Source organism: Suncus etruscus, chromosome X (genome assembly GCF_024139225.1).
Source record: "Suncus etruscus isolate mSunEtr1 chromosome X, mSunEtr1.pri.cur, whole genome shotgun sequence".
Taxonomy (NCBI): domain Eukaryota; kingdom Metazoa; phylum Chordata; class Mammalia; order Eulipotyphla; family Soricidae; genus Suncus; species Suncus etruscus.
In genome coordinates, this window is record NC_064868.1 from 67,917,691 (window position 1) to 67,940,502 (window position 22,812).

General features: G+C 35.4%; 2 protein-coding genes across 2 annotated transcripts in view; one reads left to right on the forward strand and one right to left on the reverse strand.

The window, feature by feature from the left end:
* Positions 1 to 12,960, reverse strand: part of CHM (CHM Rab escort protein) — a 199,593-nt gene extending 186,633 nt beyond the window's left edge. Inside the window, exon 1 of the mRNA XM_049766603.1 lies at positions 12,905 to 12,960. Coding sequence (XP_049622560.1) covers positions 12,905 to 12,953 — 49 coding nt within the window. The 5' untranslated portion in view covers positions 12,954 to 12,960. The remainder of the gene's footprint in view (positions 1 to 12,904) is intronic.
* The window catches only part of PCDH11X (protocadherin 11 X-linked), a 1,221,358-nt gene that overhangs the window by 850,089 nt on the left and 348,457 nt on the right, over positions 1 to 22,812 (forward strand). The gene's annotated exons all lie outside the window — the stretch shown is intronic.

The window sequence follows — 22,812 nt, forward strand, 5'->3', positions numbered from 1 at the left end:
TTCCAGTGCCATTACTGAAACCTTCCTGCTTCCCATCAGCCCTACTTTTCTCAAAACACCCTGACACTAGTGTGTCCATGTGATGTCGTTTTAATTTATATCAAGATATAACTCGAGCCACATTCTATACAAACAATTCAATTGATCACTTTCTTAAACACTCCAGCATTCCAAACCACTAAATGCAAAAATCAATGAGGAAGCTAATGAAGATAATGACTCTAGGGAATATAAGAGAGAAATCCTAGCAAATATCCAAGTTCACTTAAACTCCTGAACCTTATAGATGAGGACCTAAAATCAACACTTAATGGTTTAACAATGGAAATCAAGGAGTCACGAACCAGCAAAATTAAATCAACAGAAGAACAATTTAACCAACTAAAAAAACTCTTTCAGAAGGTGAGAGAATCTAAAATTTAACTGAAGGAACTAAAAAACATATTAGCAAGCCATAATAGAAGAATTACACAGGAGGAGAACCACATAGATGAATTTAAAGACAAATTACAGGACAGCAGTGATAAAGAAGTCAAAAGAGAAAAGAGATTAAACATTGGAAAAAAATATAAAATACTTATGAATAAAGACAAGAAATAATCTTCATATTACAGGAATATAAGAAGGGCAAGAAAATGGGAAAGGTAAAAAACAAGTAGTGAGAGAGATAATAGTAGATAATTCCCTACACCTTTGGGAAACGTTTCTCTTCAAATCCAAGAGGCAAAAAGAGTGCCAAACAAAATAGACCCTAACAGAACAACACCAAGACACTTAGTAATCCAACCCACAAAGAAAGAGAGAGACAGAGAGAGAGAGAGACAGAGAGACAGAGAGACAGAGAGACAGAGAGACAGAGAGATGGGCTCATTAACACAGTAAGAGAAAAAAAAACATGATTTATAAGGAAAAGTTTAAGAATCAAACCTGACTTCAAACAATTAAGGCAAGAAAAGAGTGGAATGACATTTTTAAACTAAGGAATACAAGGAACTTTCAACCCAGCAAAACTCTCATTTTCGTGGGAGAGAGATTTAAAACCTTTCTCTGACAAAAAATAACTCACAATATTTGCACTAACCAAACCAACCCAAACAAACTATTCAAAGAGCAATTACACAAGCCAAATCCCTAATTGTAACAACAACTCTACACCACATAATAACAAACAGGTCTTTCTGTCAATAGTTTTCTTAAATTTCAATGTACTAAATTCTTCCATCAAAAGACACAAAGTAATAGGTTGGATCAAGAAACAAAACCTGGGCATCTGCTGACTGCAGGAAACACACTTAAAAGTTCAGGATAGACACAGGCAAAGAGTAAAATTAATGGAAAACAATTGTACTAACCACTGGGGAAAAAAGCAGAGAGAGCAATATTCATATCAGACCAAACTGCATTCAACCTCAAGAAAGTACTTAGAGACAAAGATGGTCATTACATATTGATCAGGGAAACAACAGACCAAGAAGTGGTAACTCTGATCAACATCTATGCACAAAATGTAGAGCTAGCAAAATATGTAAGGCTTTTGCTCACAAATTTCGAGAAATTTATGGATGGAAATATCATAATAATGGAAGATTTTAACACCCCATTATTGCCACTAGACAGATTCACAAGGCAGAATACTACTAAAGAGAGAATGGGCCCTAAACGAGAACCTAGAGAATTAGGATTAATGGATGTTTAAAGGGCATTTCATCCACAAAAAGCAAAAGACATTCTTCTCAAGCACACATGGAATTTTCTCCAGTATAGACCATATTCTAGGACACGAGTCTAATCTACATAAAATACAAATATAAGAATTATACCAACCACCCTATCAGACCACAATGTCACAGAGATCAATAATGGCTAAAGAAACTGTGGTATATATACACAATGGAATATTATGGACCCGTCGGAAGAGATGAAGTCATGAAATTTTCTTATACATGGATTTACATAAAGTCTATTATGCTGAGTGAAATAAGTCAGAGGGAGAGAGACACAGAATAATCTCCTCACCTATGGGCTTTAAGAAAAATAAAAGACACTGAAATAATCCCCAGACATGAGGGCCAGAAGGAATGGCTCAGGTTATGAAGCTCATCACAAAGAGGGTTGACTGCAGTTAGAGAAACAATTACGCTGAGAACTATCATATCAATGTCAGTGAGTGAGAAATATAGAAAGCCTGTCTTGAATACATGCGGGGAAGGGGGAGGGCAAAGATGGTGGCATTGGTGATGGGAAGGCTGCACTAGTGAAGAGGGGTGTTCTTTTAATGATTGAAATCCATCTACAACCATGTTTGGAATAATAAAGATATTATTTAAAAAAAGACTAACCATCCTTTAATTCTGATTTTGAATATTCATCCAGTTATTTCAGTTATCTGCACCAAACATGGCTACTCGTGCAAAGTACTCATTGATTAGTTTGGCAGCAATTCAAATTTGGTACCCCATAATAACAACATAATTTTGTAGTCTCTGACAATTTTATTTTGTTAAGTTTTTAGGTAAAATCATTCTATAGCTGTAAAAGTCTTTGGTCAATCATTTTAGAGGTAAGTATACTTATTTAGCCACTTCTCTTAAATTGCCATGTCTTTAAATTTCTTAAATTTGTGTCTGTATTGAATTAAAGAATATGTATTAAAATATCATTGTAAATAAAAAATAAGGTGTGGAAAAATATAACACCTGGAAACTAATCAACATGCTGCTCAACAACAGTGGGATCAAAAAGGAAATAAAAGAAGAAAAGTTTACTTTAAACCAATGGTAATGAAGAAACAAATTGACAAAAACCTATGGGAAACAGCAAAAACAATAGAGGGAAACTCAGCAATACAGGCCTGTAAAATAGGGTGGAGCAGGAGCAAAAAGTTTTTAAATAGGGTCTAAAACTAGTAAGTACCTAGGAATCAACCTATCAAGAGAGTGAGATACCTATATCAAGAAAACTAGAAAACATTTCAGAAAGTAATTGAAGACCTAAGGAAATGGAAGAACATTCCATGCTCATGAATTGGAAGAGTGAATATCATCAAAATGATCATTTTACTTATTATATTGATTCAATGCAATTCCTATTCAAATTCAGACAAAGGACTCAGAACAATCAATTATAGAGTTTATGTGGAATCATAAGTGACCTAGGATAGACAAATAAATACTGAAAAATAAGAAACTGGGAGGCATCTCATTACCTACCCTATTTCCCCCCAAATAAGACACTGACTTAAATTAATTATTGCTCCCAAAGATGCACTGGGTCCTTGCATTGGATGTTTTATTTTTTCATGAAGAAGAATATGGTGCACATTTATTGTTAAATTAAAAATGAAGAAAAAATATTTTTGTATACCATATGTAGTAAGGTAGATGTCAGCACAAACCAGACTAACTATGAATACTACAGTAACAAGAATTTATTCACCACTTTTGAGGCATCCCAGACACTCTGATCCTCCTGTTCTACATGCACCAGTGAAAGTCTGCTCCTCTCTCTCCCGCACCACTAACTTAGCACTCAGCACTAACTCCAACCTCCACTCTGCCTCCACACAGCAGAAATGTCAAAATTTCAAGTAAGATCACTGGTTGCTCTACACCAGTTGAGGCGACCCTAGCAACCAGTTTACAGTAAATTAATTTTTATTCTAAGACAGAGCCTGGGGGGGCCTTCATTTTAGGGGATGCTTATATTACATCCAGATGAAAACCTGTAAGTAGGTCTTTTTTGTTTCAGAGAATGTCTTATTTTGGGAGAAACAGTAATTTGAAACTCTACCACAAAGCCATAGCGATCAAATGGCATGGTACTGGAACAAAGACAGATTTTCAGATGAATGGGTCAAAATAGAATATCCAGTGATAAACCCCTAAGCATATGTTCAAAAAATCTTTGACAAAAAGCCAAGAATATGAAATGGAACAAAGGCAGTCTCTTCAACAAATATTGTTGGAACAATTGGATCCATATCTCACACCTTACACAAAAGTCAATTCAAAGTGTATTAAAGATCTTGAGATTAGACCCAAATTCATAAAAATACATTGAGAAAAACATAAGCAGAACATTCCAGGACTTGGATCTTAAAAAAAAGTCTTTTATGATAATATGCCAATGGCAAGAGTTATAGGATCGAACTTGAATACATGGGACTACATCAAACTAAAAAGTTTCTGTATGGCAAAAGAAACACGAACTAAAATTAGAAGGCAACTAGCTATTTTGGGAGAGATTTTTTGCACTCAACACATCAGAAAAGAATTGATTTCTAGGATATACAAAGTACTCACAATGGTTAACTCCGCAAAACTCAAAAACCCCATTAAAATGTGGAGAGGAAATGAACAGGCACTTCTCTGAAGAGGAACAACAGATGGCCAACAGACATAAAAATATTCATCATCATATATCCCTAGGGAAATCAACATCAAGACGAGATATCATCGTATACCAATGAGGATGGCGCATATCAAAAATACTGGGAAAATCTCTGTTGGAGAGGACATGGTGAAAAATGATCTGTCCTTCATTGCTGGTGGGAATGCTGTCTGATCCAACACCTATGAAAACCAGCATGAAGGGTTCTCTCTAAACTCAAAATTGAGCTAACACATGACCCAGCAACCCCCCTTTTGGTTATCTATCCCTGTAACAGAAAAACATGCATCCAAAAGAATGTATGGCTTTGTTTTTCTTAAAATCCATAGATGAGTGAGACTATTCTATGTCTCTCTACCTCTGACTTATTTCACTCAACATAATCGATTCCATGTACATTCATGTGTAGGAAAATTTAACTTCATCTATCCTGACAGCTGCATAATATCCCATTGTGTAAATGTACCACAGTTTCTTTAGCCATTCATCTGTTGAAGGGTATCTTGGTTGTTTACAGAGTCTGGCTATTGTAAATAGCAATACAATGAATATGTGTGAGTAAGGGATTTTTGAATTCTATTTTTGTGTTCTTAGGGTATATTCCTTGGAGTGGTATAGCTGGATCGTATGGGGGCTCAATATCCAGTTTTTTGAGAAATCTCCATATTATTTTCCATAAGGTCTGGACTAGATGGCATTCCCACTGGCAATGAATAAGAGTTCCTTTCTCTCCACATCCCGCCAGCACTGCTTGTTTACATTCTTTGTGATGTGTGCCAATCTCTGTTGCATGAGATGGTCCCTCATAGTTATTTTGATTTAGATCTCCCTGATGATTAGAGATGTGGAACATTTTTTCATGTGTCTTTTGGTCATTTGTATTTCTTCTTTTACAAAGTGGCTGTTCATTTTTTCTCCCCATTTTAATGGGGCTATATGTATTTTTATTTTTCCCCTCCATATTTTTATTGTTAATATCTGTTAGTACCTTGTATATTTTGGATATTAGCCCCTTGTCTGATAGGTATTGGGTCAATAGTTTCTCCCATTCTGTTGGTGGCTTTTGTATCCTAGGCACTACTTCTCATCTATGAATTTTAAGAAACATAAAAGACATTATTTGAATAAAGCCTAGAGACAACAGAGTTCAGGGCTGGAGGGGCCAGAAGGAAAGAGTGGCTAATGTGTTAGGGAAATAACTACAAATAACTACACTAACAACTAATATGACAACGTTAAAGAATGAGAAAAGTAGAATGTCTCTCTTGAATACAGACAGGGTTGGGGGAGGAGGAGTCATTGGTGGTGGGAATGTTGCACTAGTGAAGGAGGATATTCTATTTATGACTGAAACCCAACTACAATCATGTTTGTAATTGTGGTGCTTAAATAAAGATTTTATATATTAAAAATCCACTATAGGGGCCGGGTGGTGGCGCTAGAGGTAAGGTGCCTGCCTTGCCTGTGCTAGCCTTGGACGGACCTCGGTTCGATCCCCCGGCATTCCATATGGTCCCCCAAGCCAGGAGCGACTTCTGAGCGCATAGCCAGGAGTAACCCCTGAGCATTACCGGGTGTGGCCCAAAAACCAAAAAAAAAAAAAAAATCCACTATATATTTATCATTAAATTTATTTTCTTATTAAAACTGGTTAATAACTTCATAATGAATAAAAAATAGAATTATAGTAAAACTAGTAAAAAAGAAGATAAAGTGACATAATTAGCAATATTGTGAAGGAAGAGTGAGGAGAAAGAAATAGAGAAAGAAAAAGGAAGAGAAAGAAAGAAAAAAGGAAGAAGAAAGGAAGAAAGGAAGAAGGAAAGAAAGAAAGAAAGAAAGAAAGAAAGAAAGAAAGAAAGAAAGAAAGAAAGAAAGAAAGAAAGAAAGAAAGAAAGAAAGAAAGAAAGAGGAGGAGGAAGAGGATAAGGTTTGCTAAAGAGGCCATAAGAACTGGGAACATTGGTATCAGGAAATGTGCACTGACGAAGGGATGAGTGCTGGACATTGACTGAAAATAATGAACAACTTTGTACCTACCTGTATCTCAAAAAAAATGTATGCGCACCGCTATTCATTGTAGCAATCAGTACAATAGCTAAGATAGAATTAACCTAGATGCTCAACAACAGATGAGTGGATCATGAAGATACAGTACATATATTAAATGGAATACTACATAGCTGTAAGGAATTATGCCACCATGCAATTTGCAACATGGATGGAACATAAAAATATTATGCTCAATGACATAGCCAGAAAAAGATGGATAAATACAAAATAAAACCACTTATATGTGGTACTGAGAATAACCGCATGAAGCAACACAATTGGTCTAATTGGTAGTTGTCCTGAATAAGATTAATTAGCCCCAGAATATGGCAAAAAGGGAAGCAATAAAGTGGAAGAAAAGAAAAACAAAACACTCATATTCTCTTCTATACTTCAAGACCTTCAGCAACCGATACAGTTGTTTACATTGAGCAGTTGTCCAATCATTTACTCTTTATAGATATCAATAATAATGCTCTAATGCAATTATCCACAGAAACTGGTGCAGAATGCATGTGAAAGTCATGGACTCCCACTATTGTACTCACTACAAGAAGTATTAATGTCTTAATTTTACTGTGTAAAACTCCTTGATCCTTCTATCCACAGTTGTACTTGGAGATATAGGTTGCTTGCCCTAGTTGCTATGGTATCCTATATTAAACTCAGAAGACAGTGCTCAGAGACAGTGCTCAGAAAATGTCATGACAAAAATATCAATATATTCATTTCTACTTGATTCTGCCTACTAATATAATCTAATGTTTATGTCCACAGATAGCAATGAAATATGCAACTGCATGCCATAAACTCCTGCTACAGAGTTCATTCATTGAATATGTTATTGTAATCTATTTTCAATTGTAGGTAGAATACCATTATACCATAATGCTCATTACTTTAGTTTCCTTTTAGAAAAGGAATCTGGATGCTCAAGACCCACTGATGATTCTTCAGGTTGTAGACACCTCTTACACTGCTCAGTACCGTATCACTTGAAATTTACCTCACCAATGATGATTGGCCTAGAAAATGAAAAACCTTGACATCTGGCTTGCAAGCTTTACATTAATTAAGCGTTCTGACCCATTACACCTGGATCAACTTTTCAACTGTAACCCAAGAATCAATCCTCACTGTCTACGTGTGTGCATGAGTATATGTGTTGGACACCTTAATATCTGTCTACTGTCCATCTGTACATTGTACTTTGGGAATCCTATGGTAGAATTTCTAGGAGTACTATTCATGGTTTGTATAGAAGCTTGATTTCTAGTTTTTGGACTTTCAATAAGTCTAAATAGTAATTCTTATTTCAATAATGATGAACCAGTCTATATTCCCAACAACAGCAAATGAGAGTCCCTTTCACCCTGCATCTATGCTAGCATTTGTTTTTCTTTTTCTTTGGGATATATGCTAGTCTGTGGTGTGAGATGTTATCTCTTTGTCTTTTGATTTGCATCTCCTGGTGAATAATGATGTGAAGCAATTTATTCATGTGCTCTTCGGCTATTTAATTTTTTGATAAAATGTTCATTTATTCACCCCATTTTTAATGTAGTTAGATATTTCTTTCTAAGCTACGAATGCCTTATATATTTTAGATATTAACCCTTTAACAGAGAATATTGGGTGAATAGTTTCTCCCGTTCCGTGAGTAGTCTTTACAACCTAATCAACATTTCCTTTGATGTACAGAAGCTTCTTAGTTTAAGAAGGTTCCATTTGTTTAAGTTTGCTTTTACTTGTTTGGCCAGGGGTGTTTCTTCCTTTAAAATGCTTCAGTGTCATGGAGTGTTCTGCCTACATTTTGCTCTATGTATCTTATGGTTTAAGGTCTGATATCAAGATATTTTTTTATCTATTTTGATATCACTTTGTACATGGCCTGAAAGAGAGGTCTAAGTTCACTTTTTGCATGTAGTTGACTAGTTTTCCCAGTACCACTTGTTAAAGTTTTCCTTTTTCCACTTCAAATTTCTTGTCCCCTTATTAATGAAAAATAAATTATATGCCTGAGGCCAATCTCAGAATATTCAAGTCAATTACACTGATCATATGATCTGTTTTTACTCCGGTGTCATATTGTTTTAATGACTACTGCTTTATAATACAGTTTGAGATTGTTGAAAGTGATGCATGCCAGTTTCTTTTCCCCAAAGATTGTTTACTTTTTATGGAAGTTTATTATTCCGTATGAATTTTAGGAGTACTCATATTCATATGAGTATTCTTATAGAAATAATATTAAATCTGTACAGTGGTTTGGGAAGTATTGATGTTTTAATGATGTCAGTCCTTTAAATCCATGAACATATTATGTGTTTCCATTTCTTTCTGTTCTTTCAATTGTAGAAGCAGTTTTTGTACTTTTCTTTCTATGTTTTCCACCTCTTCAGTTGACTACAGGTTATTTGATTTTCCAAAGTAAAATTGTCAGTGGGATTGTTATTTAATATAAAAATCTAAAAATAAGTAAATAATCTTGAAATATGTGTTGCAAAGCAAAAATCTAAATTCTAGATATCTAAATAATTTTTATCAATCCTGTGTACACATTACTAGCCATAGAGGGATATGTGTATTATTCCATCTACTTTAACAGGGAACTGAACCAGCATTGGTCACATATAAGGTAAGCAATTAATTCTGTACTATATCTAAGGCTCTTACTTTTTCACACATTACATATCCTCAAAGATCTAAAACCTGTAAGTACTCTTTAGGTATGGTAGAATAGTTTTATATTTGCACTATGTAAGTTAGCAAACATCTAAAACAAATATGTTCATAAGATTATTATATGAATATATAATATACATATATATGAATATCACTATCAAATACATTATAAGGCTATACCAAATTCAGTTAAAATTTACAGCAAAATAATTTTGTGAAAAGGGGTTGGAACCACCCCTTGCAATGCTCAGGGGTTATTCTTGGCTCTGCACTAAGGAATTACTCAAAGAAGTGCTCAGGGGACCATATGGGATGATGAAGATTGAACCTGGGTCAGCTGCGTGCAAAGCAGGTGCCCTACCTGCACCATCACTCCAGTTCAAACAAATATCTAATTTTGATGTAAGACCAAGAATTTTGACTATCAAATCATTTTATCAAACAGGCAAATAAGATATTAAATTATCATTTCATAATATTTTGAGTGTTTTTTATAAAGCTAAAACTTTATAACTGTAATTAGATAATATATAAAAATAATAGAAGTTTATGGCATGTTAAATGATCACATAACAAATATGCAGTTTTAATTTTCTGCAATTTTCTAAAATCTTTCCAAATAAAGATAAAATGGTTTAATTATCAAATAAGTTAGGCTAAAATAAGGATTAAAATGGTATAAAATTTGAATTTCCAAGAATATTATATAAAACACTTTATAGAAATGAAAACATTACTCATTCTTGTTTAAAACACTCCTTTTAATACAGCTCCTTAAGCTTGAATCTCATCATTTACAACTATGTTACTTAGGTTAGTTATCTAGTATCTGTATAATGTAATATAAAAACTGTATAATATCTGTAATTGTTTTTCCTAACATTATCCCTATATAAACATAAACTAAAAGCATTTATACACCAGCATATTAAACAAGAAATAAATGCCCTGACAAAACTTTGATGACAGGCAAATCTGAGTACTTCCAAGCTCAATCACATGAAACCATAAATTACTCTGTATTTTATAGAATAGTTCAAAATAGATTCCTGTTTTATCTTAAAACAAGCTTTTAGAGGGCCAGAGCGATAGTACAATGGACAGGGCAATGCAAGTGACTTAAAATCTGTACCTCTGGTCCTCTGGATGACATTTTAACTAGAACATAATCTGATTAAAAAAACTACAACTCCTAGACAATTTCTCCATGTTTCTGATAAATTCATGACTTATTTCCATTTTTGTTTTGTTTTGACTCTATATAACATTACTACTTTAATATTATCAACTCAATATTTATATAAAGAAAACACATTTTATTTGTTTAAGAATTCTGCTCTTCCTGTTTTTGGCATGCATCATGGTTCTCAGGGCTTATTTCAAGCTTGGTGCTCAAGTGTCATTTTCAGTGATGCTGGAAAACCATATGCCATACTGGGGACGAAACCCTGGTCGGCTGCATGCAAGGCAAGGTCTTTACTACACTATCTCTCTGATCCCCCAAACACTATCTTTTTCTTTTCTTTTTTTTTTTGGGGGGGGGTCTTGGGGGACATTTCTGGCTCTACACTCAGCAATTACTCCTGGTGGTGTTCTGGTGACTATATAGAATGCCAGGAATCAAACCTGGATAATTCAAGTGCTAGAAAAATGCCCTACCCACTGGTAGCAGTCCACCAATCTATCTCAGCAGGGAACAGTCCAAATACTTCAAAAATAATTCCAACAAAGTAATAGTTATAATTATTGCTATCATTTTTTAGAAAATGCCATTTTTTGTTTTTGCATCACACCAGGCCATGCTCAGGGGGATATTTCTGTCTCTGCATTTGAGAAATCATTCATTACCAGATACTAATGCCTGGCCTACTACATGCGAAGCATGTACTCCAGCCCACTAAGCTTTCTCTCTAGACTGAGAAATAACTCATTTATCCAATTTGAATTGACCATAATTAAAAATAAAGCTTCATCTAATAAATTAATGTGCTTTACAAAACTCTCAATATGCTCACCATTAACATATATGAAAAATGTAAACCTCTAATAAGAACATTAAATTATTTACATCCATTGAGAAAATACATTACACATAGTAAATTAAATCTAAAATGAATCTATGCTGCCTCCAGATGCAATATTCTGTATGATAGTACTATTTTTCTGTCACTATGATAAAAGAATACAAGACATATGTAATCCACATTATGAAGTGATACAAAAAGCAAAATAACTAAGACAGTATTTAATAATAAAAGCAACAACATTTAATAATAAAATTAGTACTCATCAACTAAATTTTAGTTCAGGTAATAAAAACTATCTCAATTATCAAAAATAGTTTTAACATCCAACTTTATAGGTTACAGTAAAGAAATATAACAATAGAGAACCAAACTTTGATAAAATAGCTATTCTAAAATTGATGCTGTTCTATATTAGGACAGAATATGAAGACTAAATATCCTGAAAGTTGGTTCCTTCTTTCCAGATTTTCCAACATCTGTTCAAGAAAAAAAAATGGAAATTTTCTGAAGTCATGCAATTTTCAGGTTGAAATAAACAGGTCTTGGCATTTAATAAACTAAAATAAGAGATTTTTTGTTAGAAAACACGTAAAAGTTTATCTAGATTACCATCCCTATATTCAAAAACAAGGAAGCTGAGGTTAAGAGTAATTGGTCCAAAGCCTAGGATCAATTTTTGGCAATTATTTTTACTAACTTGGGTTAACTCTTTGGACCAGAATCACGTATTCTCTTCTGATATAAAATGGGCCTTTGGAAAATTTCAGTTGTGTAATACTAAGCAACTATAATTAAAAGAAACTTAATTTATTAACACAATAGAGTTTATTCGACCTAGCACATTCAGAAAAAAATTCAGAAAATCTCACTCATAAATCTGTTTCACCCACTTTAATCCACCCTTTCACTGTTAAGAAAAAAGCTGGCACCCATGCCTGCCAAAAGTCTTTGCTACCTGCAGTGCGTTTAATTTGTTCACTAGAAATTGGAGGGGTCTGATTTCGCCCAAAACATGCAAAATAAAACACAGGAAAACAGGGGTTGAACCTCAAATGGATTTCACAGAACAATATGTTCTTAATTTTATGTGGATTTAGTTGTAGGTGGATAATATTTATTTCATTTGGTTGTAGGTGGATAATAGATGCAAAGTAGTTTCTATCAGCACCAAAAGTAGGAATGGCTATCAACAAAATACTATTCCCTGGGCTTCTTTCTCAAGCACAATAGAATCACAACCTGATTTCCGAAAGGAAATAATCCTTTTATGTTCCTATTTAATTAAATTCATATGGGAAAAACTGAGTATTCTTCTTTCAAAACGGGATTGATGAGTTGTTGCTATAGGCAACTTGGGATCATACACAAAAGTAATAGGAAACCGCAAGGCAAATTATGTAGAAGTATCGCTAAAAAAAAGTCTCATTGTTAAAAAAAAAAAAAACAACCAACCATCCATTCTCCTTGGCACTGCAAACCTGCCTCCCGTTAAATAAATTACAATAATCATTCTCAGCAATGAAGCTCAGAAATAGGTACCGAGCTGATCAATCTACCTAAAAGGCGTAAGTACCAGATGTCCCTGCCCTTTCCTGGTGTTGCCAAATCCAGCGCTGACTCAACAACCTCATTTCCTTTCCCTCCTCCCTACATAGGTAGACCCCGGACCATTTCTCACCAACCCTCGCAGCTGACAAAGCAGGAATAAGACTAGCTATTCTTTATGCGGAGAGGACCAAAGCCGCACATACCTGTTCCTATTACGATCACATCAAACTCCGAAGGAAGACTATCCGCCATTTTGACACAAAACGTGTCATGTGATTGTTGATTGCGGAAATACGATCAAGTTAGATACTGCCTTGTTGGAAGGCGGTATGTGAAGAATGCATTCTGGGTATTGTAGTTTTTCGTGGCCGGCGGGGCTTCTACAGCTTTACCTTTTATATGTTTAAGTGAACGTTAAAAATTCCATTCATTTGGGGCCGGAGAGGTAGCATGGAGGTGAGGCGTTTGCCTTTCATGCAGAAGGTTCGAATCCCGGCATCCCATATGGTCCCCTGAGCCTGCCAGGAACCGATTTCTGAGCGTAGAGCCAGGAGTAACCCCTGAGCCCTGCTGGGTGTAACCCCTGAGCGCTGCCCGGTGTGACCAAAAAAAAAAAAAAAAAAAAGAAAAATTCCATTCATTTACCAGGTTATGTGCACTAACCCATTTGTTGATAAGTTGATGATTAAAATATTATTATATATTTTTTATTTTATGAGAGATGAATATGGAAAAACGGAGTGCCTAGTGAAAATTATTAGGAGACAGGGAGGTTAAAGAAATTTGAAAGGGGAAAGCCTTGTGAATAAAAGGAATATTTTATCCAATTTAAGCAATTGTATCCTTAGTGTCTTTGTACTTTGATTTTATTGCCCAAAGCGTAATTTTTGGAACCAATGCTTTCAAAGTTTAATTCCTATCTTTTTTTCTATTTCTCACAGTGAAGGCCCATAAAAATTATTTTCTTAGAATGAGACCCTCAGACTATCTTCCCGTGTTTCATATAACTCCAAACAATCACTCACTATATTTATTTACAAAATTAGCCTTCTTTTATAAGGAAAAAATACAAACATGTTTGCATTATATGCATTATTTGATTTGAATCTACTTATTGATTTACTATAAATATGGTTTTATATCTACCATAGAAATAGTCAAGGCCTTTTAAATTAAAATGATCACTTTGGTTAAGGAGGTTTAGACTGTTGTGCCAACAAAGTAACTTAGCTTTCAAATATTTTCAAAGTCTGCTTCATTCCTTCCCTACCCACTCTCTGCCTTAAAATATTCTGACTTCTGGACCCACCAAAGCAAAATAGAAAGAGACGGTGCATGAGCATGAAGAAGGTACTTTTCTGATCCTGGAAATTTATTAGTTCTTTTGCCTAATTAATTTAAAAATAGGGGGCTAGAGAGATAGTACAACAGTAGGGCGTTTGCCTTGCAAGCAGCTGGTTCAGTGCAGATGGCGGTTCAAATCTCAGCAGCCCATTTGGTCCCCCGTGCCTGCAGGAGCGATTGCTGAGGGCAGAGCCAGGAGTAATCCGTGAGCGCCAACGAATGTGACCCCCCCAAAAAAAAGAGCACAATAATGAAACGTCTCTTATACCACCTATCTTCAGAGCTATTTGTGCTTTGCTAGTCATACTACTGTGGCTTCAGCATGATTCATCCAAGATTCAGCTCAAGTATCTACCACCTTCTTCTTTCATCTTCTCCATATATAGGATTACATTTTTCTATGTAGTATTACCGCTCTATAATAAACTGCCACAGTGCACAGAAATTGTTTGTATTGAATATATATTATTCAATATATATGATTAAATAGAGAAATATTCCTAAACACACACAGAAGACAAACTAAGTTATAAAGTGTCATATATTATAAATTCCTTTTTGACAGATGTGTGTCTTATATACTTTTAGTCCACTGCAACCAAACTAAACTTGGGATATAGTAGAAAATCAATAACTGATATCTGACCTTATTTCTAATAACACCAGTGATGGGAACCATTATTTGCTGTTTTATACTTTGAAGGCATTCAGTATGTTTATTACTTTGATAAATGTTCATGATACCAAATACATTTTGTTAATTTTTTATGTGCATTATCAGCTATGATAAATAATTCTCTTATGCTCTGGTTCTATGATGAGTATTCAGTACAAAAACTATTCCTTTTAAAAAGTTTAATCAGGGGCCGGAGCGATGGTGCAAGCAGTAATGCATCTCTCTTGCGCATTGATCCCCCAGTGTCCCACGTGGTCCCAAAAGCCAGGAGTGATTTCTGACCTCATATCTAGGAGTAACCCCTGAGCGTCACCGAGTGTGGCCCAAGAACAAACAAAAAGTTATTCAGCAAACCAATATACCATTAAAAAAAAAAGTATTATTGGGCCCGGGGAGATAGCACAGCGGCATTTGCCTTGCAAGCAGCCGATCCAGGACCAAAGGTGGTTGGTTTGAATTCCGGTGTCCCATATGGTTCCCCGTGTCTGCCAGGAGCTATTTCTGAGCAGACAGCCAGGAGTAACCCCTAAGCAACGCCGGGTGTGGCCCAAAAACCAAAAAAAAAAAAGTATTATTACTAAAGACATTTTCTTTGGGGCCAGTAGAACTGCTAGTAGAATTGATAGAAATTTATTTTTTTAAATAATAATAATTTATTTAAACACCTTGATTATAAATATGAGTGTGGTTAGATTTCAGTCATGTAAAGAACAACACCTGTGCAACATTCCCATAAACAATATCTCAAATCTCCCTCCTAACCAACGCACCCCCGCCTGTTCTCTAGACAGACTTTCTATTTCCGTCATACATTCTCATTGTTACGATAGTTCTCAATGTAGTTATTTCTCAAACTAAACTCATCGCTCTATGTGGTGAAATTCATGAAGTGAGCTGTAACTTCCAGCCCTACTCTCCTTTGTCTCTGAAAATTATTAAAAGAATGTCTTTCACTTTACTTAAAACCCATAGATGAGTGAGACCATTCTGCATCTCTCTCTCTCTCATACATACACACACACATACACTTATTTAACTCAACATAATAGATTCCATGTATATCCATGTATAGGAAAATTTCGTCTCTCCTGATGGCTGCATAATACTCCATTGTGTATATGTAAAACAGTTTCTTTAGCCATTCATCTGTTGAAGGGCATCTTAGTTGTTTCCAGAGTCTGGCTATTGTAAATAGCGCTGCAATGAATAACAGTGTGAGGAAAAGATTTTTGTATTGTATTTTTGTGTTCCTAGGGTATATTCCTAGAAGTGGTATAGGTGGAAAGTATGGTAGATCTATTTCCAGTTTTGGGAGGAATCTCCATATTGCTTTCCATAAAGGTTGGACTAGATGGAATTCCCATCAGCAGTGGATAAGAGTTCCTTTCTCTCCACATCCCCGCCAACACTGCTTGTTCTCATTCGTTTTGCTGTGTGCCTATCTCTGTGGTGTGAGGTGGTACCTCATAGTTGTTATGATTTGCATCTCCCTGTTGATTAGTGGTGTGGAGCATTTATTCATGTGTCTTTTAGCCATTTGGATTTCTTCTTTGTCAAAGTGTCTGTCCATTTCTTCTCCCAATTTTTTGATGGGATTAGTTTTTTTCTTGTAAAGTTCTGTCAGTGCCTTGTAAATTTTGGATATTAGCCCAATATCTGATGGGTATTGGGTGAATAGTTTCTCCCAGTCAGTGGGTGGCTCTTGTATCCTAGGCACTATTTCCTTTGAGGTGCAGAAGATTCTCAGTTTAGTATATTCCCATCTGTTAATCTCTGCTTTCAATTGTTTGGAGAGTGCAGTTAACTACTTGAAGATGCCTTTAGTCTCAATATCATGTAGTGTTTTACCTATGTGTTGTTCTATATACCTTATGGTATCAGGTCTGATATCAAGGTCTTTAATACATTTGTATTATACCTTCATACATGACATTAGCTGGGGGTCTAAGTTCAATCTTTTTTGCAAGTGTCTAGCCAGTTGTGCCAACACTACTTGTAGAAGAGGCTTTCTTTGCTCCATTTAGGATTTCTTTTTCCTTTATCAAAAATTAAGTGATTGTAGGTCTGGGAAACATTCTCTGAGTATTCAAGCCTATTCCACTGATCAGAGGGTCTGTTTTATTCAAATAACATGCTGTTTTGATATCTATTGCTTTGTAATACAGTTTAAAATTGGGAAAAGTAATGCCTCCCCTATTCTTTTTCCCAGTGATTGCTTTAGCTATTTGAAGTGTGTATTGTTCCAGTAATTTCAACAGTGTTTGCTCCACTTCTGTAAAGAATGTCATGGTTATCTTTAGATGAATCACATTGAAAATAGAAATGAAAGAAAGATGCCTAGTAGATATAAATATGTGTATATATACATATATATATACACACACACACACAAATGTGTGCGTGTGTGTGTCACTCCACCCCCAGAAACATGGATACACATTCTTCTCCAATGTACATGGATCATTCTCCAGGACAGATTACATGCTGGCACATAAAACATAACTCCATAATACCAAGAGGATAGAAATTTTGCAGGCTACATTCACTGACCAAAAGGCTCTGAAATGATATCTGAAGTACAAAGTAACACAGAAGAAAAACTTTAACACCTGGAAATTAAACAGTCTAATACTAAACAACCAGTAAGTCCGAGATGGAATCAAAGAGAAAATCAAATCTTTCCTGAAAAGAAATCATAATAAAGACACAAACTATCAGAACCTATGGGACACAGCAAAAGAGGTACTGAGAGGAAAATTTATTGCTTTGTAAGCAAAATCAGGAAGGAAGAAGTGGCATACCTAAATAGGTTAATGATGCAGCGCATAGAACTAGAAAGTGCTCAACAAAAGGAACCAAAAAAAAAAAAATAGGGAGACAGAAGGAAATAACAAAGCTGAGAGCAAAAATCAACGAAGTGGAAACCCAAAACAACAATCTGAAAGATCAATGAAAACAGAAGTTGGTTCTTCAAAAAAATAAACAAGATTAATAGACCATTAATAAAACTAACAAAGAGAGAGAAACTTGATAACTCCTATTAGAAATGAAAAGGGGGAGATCACTACCGATATTGCAGAGATTCAAAGGGTAATCAGAAACTACTTTGAGAAAGTCTATGCCACTAAAAATGAGAACCTGGAAAAAATGGATAAATTCTTGAACTCTTATAAACTTTCACGGTTTAATAAAGAGGAGGTAGCATATCTAAACACCCCCATCACTATAGAGGACATTAAAATGGTAATCAAAAGTTTTCCCAAAAACAAAAGCCCAGGCCCAGGTGAATTCACTAATGAATTTTTTCAAACCTTTCAAGAGGAACTACTACAATTCCTGGCAAGACTCTTTCATAAAATTGAAAAAATTGGAACACCTCCCAATAGCTTTTGTGAAGCTAACATCACCTTGATACCTAAACCAGACAAAAATGCTACCAAAAAAGAAAATTACAGACGAATATCCCTGATGAATACGGATGCAAAGATCCTCAACAAAATCCTGGCATATAGGATCCAATGCCTCATTAAGAAGATCATCCACCACACCAAAGTAGATTTCATCCCAGGAATGCAAGAATCTATCAACATAATAGAAAACATCAAAAACAAGAAAAATAAAAATCACATGATAATATTAATAGACTCAGATAAAGCATTTGATAAGTTGCAACACCCATTCTTGATCAAAACTCTCAGCAGGATGGGAATGAAAGGAACCTTTCTCAATATAGATAAGGCAATCTACCACAAGCCAGTGGCAAATATTATCCTCAATGGAGAAAAATTAAAGGCCTTCCCTCTAAATCTGGCACAAGACAAGGCTGTCTGCCTCACCACTTCTATTCAACATAGCACTGTAAGTACTTGATAAAGCAATTAGGCAAGAAAAAGATATCAAGGAAATGGAGATAGAAAAGGAAGAAGACAGGCTCTCACTGTTTGCAGAAGACATGATACTCTACTTAGAAGACCCTAAAGACCTTACCAAAAAGCTTCATGAAACAATAGATTCATTTGCAAGGTGGCAGGCTACAAAATTTACACACAAAAATCAATGGACTTTCTGTACACCAATAAAAATAGAGAAGAAATGGACATTAAGAAAACAACCCCATTCACATTAGTGCCACAAAAAGTCAAATATCTTGGAGTCAACTTGAATAAAGATGTGAAGGACCTAAACAAAGAAAACTATAAAACGCTGCTCCAAGAAACAAGAGAGGACACACGGAAATGAAAACAGATACCCTGCTCATGGGTTGGCAGAATTAACATCATTAAAATGCCAATACTCAAAGAAATGATAGAAATTTCTACTACCAGTATAACTGGGATTAAATATCCTAGGGTAAAAAACGAAAATTTCCAAAATCTCCTCTCACAGTGGGAAACCACGGATGCATAGTTTATAAATTGTGGTAAATTAAAGTAATCATATATTACTTTAAATATATTTATATCCTATATCAGTATGACTATACATCACTTTATTTACACTCAGAAAAAATTTAAAAGTACACAGTATGAAAATGAAAATTAATTCAATCTTTCTAAAATTGTGGTTGAGCATGGCCATGTCAACACTTGATAGGTCAACCAGACTAAACCCAACAAAAACATACTAACCATAAAAAGAGTGATGGAAGAAAGAGGACTAGTAGGTATATATAGGACACTCCACCCCAAAAAACCTGAATACACATTCTTCTCCAATATACATGGGTCATTCTCCAGGATAGACCACATGACGACACATAAAACATACCTCCATAAAATCAAGAGGATAGAAATCATGCAGGCTACCTTTGCTGACCACAAGGCTCTGAAATTAGATGTAAACTACAAAGGGACACAGAAGAAAAAATTTAACAATTGGAAATTAAACAGCCTGCTACTGTACAACCAGTGGGTCCAAGATGAAATCAAAAAAGAAATCAAAACTTTCCTGGAATCAAATGATAATGAAGACACAAACTGCCAGAATCTATGGTACACAGCAAAAGTTGTCCTGAGAGGAAAATTTATAGCTTTGCAAGCACACATCAGGAAGGAAGAATGGGCATACCTGAATAACTTAATGAGGCAGCTCATAAAATTAGAAAATGACCAGAAAAGGAAACAAAAATAGAGAGACAAAAGTAAATAACAAAACTGAAAGCAGAAATCAATGAAGTGGAAAACCAAAAAAACAATCCAAAAGATCAACGAAAGCAGAAGTTGGTTCTTTGAAAAAATAAACAAGATTGATAGATCATTGGCAAAACTCACAAAGAAAGAGAGAGAGAAACCTGATAACACATATTAGAAATGAGAAGGGGGAGATCATGACAGATACTGCAGTGATCCAAAGGGTAATCAGAGACTACTTTAAGAAACGTTATGCTACTAAACATGAGAAACTAGAAGAAATGGATAAATTCTTGGACACTTATAACCTTCCACAATTAAGTAAGGAAGATATAGCATATCTAAACACCCCCATCACTACTGAGGAAATTGAAACTGTAATCAAACATCTGCCTAAAAAGAAAAGCCCAGTTCCAGATGGATTTACTAATGAATTCTTTCAAACATTTCAAGAGGAGCTACTACCAATCCTAGCCAGGCTCTTATATGAAATTGAAAAAAACGGGAACACTCCCAAACAGCTTTTATGAAGCCAACATCACCTTGACACAAAAACCAGACAGTGATGCTGCCAAAAAAGAAAATTACAAACCAATATCCCTGATGAACACAGATTCAAAGATCTTCAACAAAATCCTGGCAAATAGGATCTAATGCATCATCAAGAAGATCATACACTACGATCAAGTAGGTTTCATCCCAGGAATGCAAGGATGGTTTAACATCCATAAATCTATCAATATCATAGACAATATCAACAACAAGAAAAATAAAAAAATCACATGATCATATAGATAGATACAGAGAAAGCATTTGATAAGGTCCAACACCCATTCGTGATCAAAACTCTCAGTAAGATGGGAATGGAAGGAACCTTCCTCAATCTAGTTGAAGTCAACTACCACAAGCCAATGGCAAAAATTACCTCAATAGAGAAAACCTAAAAGCCTTTCCTCTAAATTCTGGTACAAGACAAGGATGTCCGCTCTCACTTCAACATAGTTCTGGAAGTTCTTGCTATAGTGATCAGGCAAGAAAAAGATATCAAGGGAGTCCAGATAGGAAAGGAAGAAGTCAAGCTCTCACTGTTTGCAGATGACATGATACTCTACTTAGAAAACCCTAAAGACTCTACCGAAAAGCTTCTAGAAACAATAGAATCATATAGCAATGTGGCAGCCTACAAAATTAACACACAGAAATCAATGGCCTTTCTAAACACCAATAATGATAGGGAAGAGATGGACGTCAAGAAGGCAATATCATTCACATTAGTGCCACGCAAACTCAAATATCTTGGAGTCAACTTGACCAAAGACGTGAAGGACCTATACAAAGAAAACTATAAAGCCCTGCTCCAAGAAATAATAGAGGACACGAGGAAATGGAAACACATAACGTGCTCATGGATTAGCAGGATTAACATCATTAAAATGGCAATACTCTCCAAACCATTGTACAGATTTAAAGTGATCCCTCTCAAGATAACCATGACATTCTTCAAAGAAGTGGATCAAACACTTATGAAGTTCATCTGAAAATATAAACACCCTGAATAGCTAAAGCACTCCTAGGGAAAAGGATTATGGGAGGCATTACTTTCCCCAACTTTAAACTGTACTACAAAGCAATACTTATGTAAACAGCATGGTATTGGAATAAAGACAGACCCTCAGATAAGTGGAATACGCTTCAGTTCTCAGACAATGTTCCCCAAGCATACAATCACCTAATTTTTGACAAGGGAGCAAGAAATCCTAAGTGCAACAGGAAAAACCTCTTCAAGTGGTGCTGGCAGAACTGGCTAGCCACTTGCAAAAAAGCAAACATAGACCCCCAGTTAACATTATGTACTAAGGTAAAATCCAAATGGATTAAAGGCCTTGATATCAGACCTGATACCATAAATTATATAGAATAACACGTAGGTAAAACATTCCATGACATTGAGACTAAAGGCATATTCAAGGAGGAAACAGCACTTTCCAAACAAGTGGAAGCAGAGATCAACAGATGGGAATACATTAAGCTGAGAAGCTTCAGCACCTCCAAAGAAATAGTGCCCAGAATACAAGAGCCACCCACCAGGTGGGAGAAACTATTCTCGCAGTATCCATCAGATAAAGGGCTAATATCCAAAATATAAAGGGCACTGACAGAACTTTACAAGAAAAAAACATCTAATCCCATCAAAAAATGGGGAGCAGAAATGAACAGACGCTTTGATAAAAAAGAAAAAAATGGCCAAATGGCACATAAAAAATGCTCCTCATCACTGATCATCAGGGAGATGCAAATCAAAACAGTGATGAGATGCCATCTCACATCACAGAGATTGGCAGACATCACAAAGAATGAGAACAATCGGTGCTGGTGGGGATGTGGAGAGAAATGAACTCCTATCCACTGCTGGTGGGAATGCTGTCTGGTCCAACCTCTATGGAAAGCAATATGGAGATTCCTCTAAAAACTAGAAATTGAGCTCCCATACGATCCAGCTATACCACTCCTAGGAAGATACACTAGGAACACAAGAATACAATATAAAAAACCCTTCCTCACACCTATGTTTATTGCAGCACTATTCACAATAGCCCAGCTCTGGAAACAACCAAGATGCCCTTCAACAGATGAATGTCTAAAGAAACTATGGTACATATACACAATGGAATATTATGCTGCCATTCGGAGAGATAAAGTCATGAAATTTTCCTATACATGGATGTACATGGACTCTATTATGCTTACTGAAATAAGTCAGAGTGAGAGAGAGATAGATGCACAATAGTCTCACTCATTTATGGGTTTTAAGAAAAATAAAAGTCATCTTTGCAACAATCCTCAGAGACAATGAGAGGAGGGCTGGAACTTTCAGCTCACTTCATGAAGCTCACCACAAAGACTGGTGAGTGCAGTTATAGAAATAACTACACTGAGAAGTACCATAACCATGTGAATGAAT